This window comes from Triticum urartu, chromosome 3A (genome assembly GCF_056163025.1).
Source record: "Triticum urartu cultivar PI428250 chromosome 3A, HENAU_Tu73, whole genome shotgun sequence".
Taxonomy (NCBI): domain Eukaryota; kingdom Viridiplantae; phylum Streptophyta; class Magnoliopsida; order Poales; family Poaceae; genus Triticum; species Triticum urartu.
Genome location: NC_141875.1, coordinates 401589123 through 401595037, shown reverse-complemented (window position 1 = coordinate 401595037; position 5915 = coordinate 401589123). Strand labels below are relative to the sequence as shown.

Below are 5915 nucleotides of genomic sequence, written 5' to 3'. Positions count from 1 at the left end.
TCGATCTTGTTTATGTACCCAACAATATTAAATGTTGTTAAACATGGCGAGGGTGAAGCAAATGAAAACTACCTATCTAGGCAAGTTTAAATGAGGCCGGAACAACAAACAACAAGTCCGGAAACTCCTCATGTGCATATTTTAGGTTTTGGCACTGTTCTGCCCTAAACACAATTTTAGAGTTGTTAAACATGCAAAGCAATGTCACCATGTTAAACTAGGCATTTTCCCACCCCATTTACATATAAAGTTTATTAAATTTGGAGCTACGGTTATTTAGTTATGGAATAAAGCATTTTAGCAAGTTATTTAAGCAAATTTAAACAAACAACATTTTAAACATAGATGAAAGTGGAAAATTATTAATCTACACAAAATTCTAAGCAATTTTCATATTTAAAGTTTTTACATATGATGCACCGTTTGTGAGTAATGAAAGGCATGAAGTTTAGGGGCTGATCTACAAAAGTGCAATGCCCTGGAAATTGATAAAATCGCAGCTAAGGAAAAAAAACCTAACGGGATGAAACTAAGCAGAGGCCCAACAGGGAATAAAGAAACAGAAAGAAAAGAAAAAAATACACAGGAGGCGCTGGGCCTCACCATGGGCTTCGGCCTAGATCTGTAGAGGTAGCACCAGGCCAGCGGGGCTGGATCTGGCGAAGGGAAGGCGCCGCTGGGCCTTGGCGGCACTAGCAGCCCACGCGGTCGCTCGCACGCTCGACCAAGTGACGCAAGCAGCAGCGGGAGAAGCAGGGGCGCAGGTCAACGCAGGCGGCAGCGAGGCAGCAGGAGCTCCGGCGAGGTGGTCTTGGTGGGGACCGATCAGAATGGGACTAGGGCGGCGGGATCCGGCAGATCTGGGCGTGGGGATGGCTGAAGCCCCGGTGGACTTGGGCGGCGACGAGGCCAGTCTCTGGCGAAGCAGAGGCGCGGGGACGAGGAGGACAGCCTCGTGCGTTCCCTCGGGGCACGCGAGCGTGTCGGGGTGGCCTGAAGTTCGAGGTCGCCGGCGGGTTCGCGAGATGTAGCACGGGCACGACGCATCTTGCTGGAACGAGGGGTTTGAAGTCTCCGAGCTACGCGGGCCGAGCTCGGGATGGCCATGGCACTAGAGCTCCTGTTGAGGAACAGAGAGATGCAAAGATTAGGAAGAGAGGGATGCAGGGAAGAGGGAACGGAAAAGAGGGTCATGAGGGACTGGCCTGGAGGTGGTCATCGGCAGCGGCGCCGGTCGTCGAGGCGGGGTGGTGGTGCGGTTGGATGGTTGGATTGAAGGGAGGAGGTGGAGGCTCCGGTAGGGTCGTGGGGGTCTCGGAGGAGGAGGTTGCGGGATTGGGGCGCGGGCGCAGCAGCTCGATGGTTGGGCGAGGGGATCGAGGGAGATTTGAGTGAGGGGATCCCGACGTGGAAGATGAGACATGGGGTGGCAGCGGCAGAGAAGGATGGATGGGACATCTCCCTAAAATTTAGGGTTGGACCTATATATATAGCAGGGGATTTTTGGGTAGGGGCTAATCCGTCCCTCCGATCGTAATCGGACGGTCGGGAAAAATAGGCTAGGGATCCCAAATAAGAAAATGGAGACGTTTTGTAGATGTTTGGGGATGATCCGGACACAACGGTGGCGACAGTCCGGGTCGGGTTCGGGGCAACTTTCGGACGCGCGCGAGGGGGGCTGTGGGCTGACGAGAGAGGTTAGGTTGGACCTGGCGGTAGGTAGTGAGCTGTGTAGACGGTCTTGAGCTGAGAGAAGAGAAGAGAGGGAGGCCCGGCGACTGTTTTCGGAGACCGAAAACGTCCGACGTTAGACCGGCTATACTGCCGCTATAGTTATCCATTGGGGTTTCAAACGATCTTCGAATGCGATGAAACTTGACAGGCGGTCTATCTACACTATAATAAGACCACACGTCAACTCTCATCCCATTCCGAGAACATTTTCCGGCCACTTATAAAATACTATTTCGGACATGCCGCGGGCGCGTGCAAGTGTGGTTGGGCTCAGAACGGACAACAGAGAGAACTCGGAGAACCTGGACGAATGCAAGTTTAAAACATGATGATGCAATGCACAAGATGACATGATGAGATGCAACACGCAAGCAAATGACATGACAACGTCAGCGAATAACTGGAAGACACCTGGCACATCGGTCTCGGGGCGTCACAAGCTAAACCAATCCACCACTTCATGATTGCGGAGGCGCCTGCTTGGGTGTTAGAGGAAATCGACCAATGGATGCGGGGGTTCTTTTGGGCATGGAAGGACAAAGTTAATGGTGGGCAGTGCTTGGTGGCTTGGAACACGATATGTAGGCCCACGTGGCTTGGGGGACTGGGAGTGAGGAACCTGGAATTGCAAGGGCTAGCACTCCAAGTGAGATGGGAGTGGTTGAAGAGGATGGATCCGCAAAGACCATGGCAGGGGTTAGCCATGACAGAGGATAGACATGCCCGAGCAGTTTTTGACAGTTTGGTTAAGATCGAGGTTGGAGAAGGCACCAAGGTGCTGTTCTGGAGGGAACAGATGGATTCGTGGCTTTGCGGCTGCTGATATTGCTCCGCTAATCCATGCTATGGTGGCCACACGAACAAGGAACAGGCGTACAGTCAGTGAAGGATTGGACAATGGAAGATGGATGCAGGATGTGACTGGGGACCTCACCTTCGTTGGACATATGCAGCTCGTGCACCTAAACTTGGCTATCAGTACGGTACAACGTGATCTAAGAAGACCGGACTGCTTTTCCTGGCCGGCTGACCCCTCGGGGAGGTACACTGCGAAATCCACGTACCACCGACTCTATCTCGGAACCCAGCGGGTCTCCTACGCCTCGTGCATTTGGAAGAGTTGGACACTATTTAAGTGTAAGATTTTTGCATGGTTGGTGGTGCAACATCGTATTTGGACCTCGAACAGGAAAGCTAAGCATGGCCTACAAGATAGTCCTTCAGCGTGCTACACGTGTCTGCAGGAAGAGGACAATGCCGAACACATATTGATTCAGTGTGTGTACGCGAGGGTTGTCTGGCATGAGAGTCTTCAAGCCCTTAACTTGGATGTCACGAGGCCGACAGCGGACGACGGCCTACTAGATTAGTGGCTGGGTGCCAGGAAGGGTTGCGGTAGGGCTAACAAACGTGGTTTTGACACCTTTGTGATTGTGGTGACATGGGCTTTATGGAAACAAAGGAACATTCGGGTTTTCAACAGAACGAGCCAACAGAGGACCCCGCTTGAGCTGGTGAAAGCGATCCTATGGGAGATGCAAGAGTGGAATTCAGCCAGGGGCGGCGGTGGTGAGTTGTCAAGATTGGTGAGAGAGTAGGCTTAGTATTATTAAGTGTGGGTTGTGTTTAGATGTTGCCGAGAATGGATGTACGCATCTATTCTTAAGCATCCCTTGTAAATCACTATGCTCTCTTCTATAAAAATATGATAGGCCTTTGACGTACTCTGAAAAAAAAGTATGTTTCTTTTCTATTATTTCTTTATGTGGAAAAGAAGAGAAGAATAAGCTGTAGGTATATCGCAGCCGTAGCGTAAGACGCGGGCTACAACCATGCGCAGCCCATCAAGAAACTTCGGACTGCATGCACAAAGCGCAAAGCTACTGCCACCACGTAAGCCAATTGCTAAACGGCGCATCTCCCAATCTCCCTCGGCAGCCAAGCCAGGCACGAGGAGAAGAGGCCGACCGGCCGGAGATCGACCGAGATGCATCGGTCGTCGAGCTACTACCTGTCATCCTCTTCGTCGTCGTCGTCTTCGGCGGTGGCGGCGTCGGTGCCTGGTGGGCCGAGCGGGAATGCGGGGATGGACGTGGACCAGCTGCCGGTGTACGACCCGCACTCGGACACGGCCAAGAAAGAGGCCCTCGACGCCTCCCGCGCCAACCTCGCCCACGCCCTCGTCCACCTCGTCCCCGTCGTCGTCCTCCTCTGCGGGCTCCTCCTCTGGTCGCTCTCCACCACCCCCGTCCCCCCCGCCGGTACGTACACGCGCGCATGCAGCCATGCACACATCCCTACTCTGCCCTGCTGAATCAACGCCGAGATCAATTACTTCTTGGATACCCAGATAAACATAGACGTGTGCTGCCGATCGACGACGTATTTAATCTTTGTTTCCCCTCGTGCCCTGGCCCCTGTTCCGTTTGATGCTCATACCACCTTTTTTTTAAGCCATCTCTAATTTTCTTGCTTCTGCCATGTGTATGCATGCAGAGGTGGGCGTGATTGTGCTAAAGAAGGAAAGACCAATGGCGCTGAAGAGTGGGCCCGAGCACAGCTCGAACGGCCCTCACATGGTGGCTGCGATGGAGGATCCGGATCCGGTAGGCAACACTGTTGGGAGAAGAATAAAGAAGGACGGACTTAAGAAATGAAATGTAGAGATATGGTCCCTGTTGTTTTTTCTTAGTAAAAGAGCAAATTAGTTGCATGTGTACCCATTTTGAAAGAAAAAAACGACCGACAACGTATGAAAACAGATTTTTTTCCTAATCAGTAGAGATTTGACTCCGGGGTCTCTCCTACCTGCTCCCTGGCGGCTGGAACCCTAGTCGTGGCCAGGAGAGGCCATCTTTCAGCGCCGTCCTCCGGCGGCTCCTCTCCGCCGGCGACCTCGGTCATCGGTGGTGAGGGGGGTCGCCGGATCCACACGCGTGGATCCACGCGCGTGGATCGGTTTTACTCTCGTATATAGTCTAGGTTTTTAGACTGTTTATCGTCTTCTCTTTGGTGGCAACGATGACGGCGCTGATTAAAGATTCTTCGGATCCTTCCCTGACGAGGCCATCGGTCCTATGGTTGGGGATGGATTCGGAAACCAGTCTGTTCAAGCAATGATGCCGTGGCGGCGGAGGCATCCTCATGGTGGACCTGTGTCCTCGGGCTCCGCCGTTGCGACGGCGTTTGCTCCAACGTCAGCGTGGAGCTTGGGAGATAGTCCAGGAGCGGATGCAGATTGTGGTCTGCATCGACGACATCTGAAAGACGGAACGTGTGCTGGGTTCGTGGTCCGTGGATGGCAGTTACGGTTTCCTCCTTCGGCGTCTTAGTCGTGGTGGGGTGCCAGATCTGGAGTTCGATGGCGTGTCCGAGGTGTTGCCCCGGTCTGATTCGTTCAACGGCAATGGCTTCATTTTTGGTGAGCCACCTTGGAGGTCCGTAAAGCTGCATATCAGCGATGGAGCCGCGTCGAGCTCGGGTGATGAGGTGATCCATTATTCTTTTCTTCGGTGGCTGCTGTGGTGGTGCCGAAGGCAGGTGACGGACGTTGGTATCAAGCTCAGATATGTTCTGCTATCTTTTCAGTTTTGTCATGTCGGTTTTTATACGTGACTTGTACTTTGTTCTTTATGATATGAATGAGACACGTATTACCATGCAAAAAAAAAAGTTACTGGTTCAACTCATAATACAGGTGCCAAGTTTATACAGAGGTCAGGCTGTAGCCAAAACTAGAAAAACTACTGATGTCAGAGGGACATGTCCAACCGCGCGCAAAAAAACAGACATGTCCAAAAGATGAATGGTTGTCATCTTTTCTGGTGGTCGTGATGTCTTTGCCAATGTGTTTTTGATTGATTCTCAGCATAGGGAAGCGTATGCGCCCGGTTGACAAATGGTTCTTATGTTCTTGGGTTGGCCTGATTAATAACTTTGCCAATGTGTTTTCGATGGTATCTTTTTGACATTGTATTCCATTTATTTATTGGGCGTTTGCGGAAGCAAAGTGTCAAGAGTAATTATGCGATCACCTTTGCGGTCGTGCGGATTTCAGATTCAGGAGTAGTTTGCATGTGGTCAAGTTTATAACAGTTTTCATCCAGTTTTTTGTTAATTAATATGATAATTATTTTTTGCTTAATTAATGTATAAGGCAAATCTTTTGTACCCGTTTGAAA

The 5915-nt window shown here is 51.4% G+C and overlaps 1 protein-coding gene across 1 annotated transcript; it reads left to right on the top strand.

Annotated features, from left to right (window-relative positions):
- Positions 1–3644: 3644 nt before the first annotated feature.
- LOC147979849 (uncharacterized) lies at positions 3645–4485 on the top strand. Its single transcript, XM_087516792.1, has 2 exons — positions 3645–3995; positions 4231–4485. The coding sequence occupies exons 1-2, from the start codon at positions 3722–3724 to the stop codon at positions 4389–4391; spliced, it is 435 nt and encodes a 144-aa protein (XP_087372918.1). The 5' UTR covers positions 3645–3721; the 3' UTR covers positions 4392–4485.
- Positions 4486–5915: the final 1430 nt, after the last annotated feature.

What these genes read in the sequence shown, in the direction of transcription:
- LOC147979849 (XM_087516792.1), top strand. Translation starts at nt 3,722, where the DNA reads ATGCATCGGTCGTCGAGCTACTACCTGTCATCCTCTTCGTCGTCGTCG. An exon ending in CACCCCCGTCCCCCCCGCCG is followed by an intron (nt 3,996 to 4,230) that starts GTACGTACACGC and finishes GTATGCATGCAG; the next exon opens with AGGTGGGCGTGATTGTGCTA.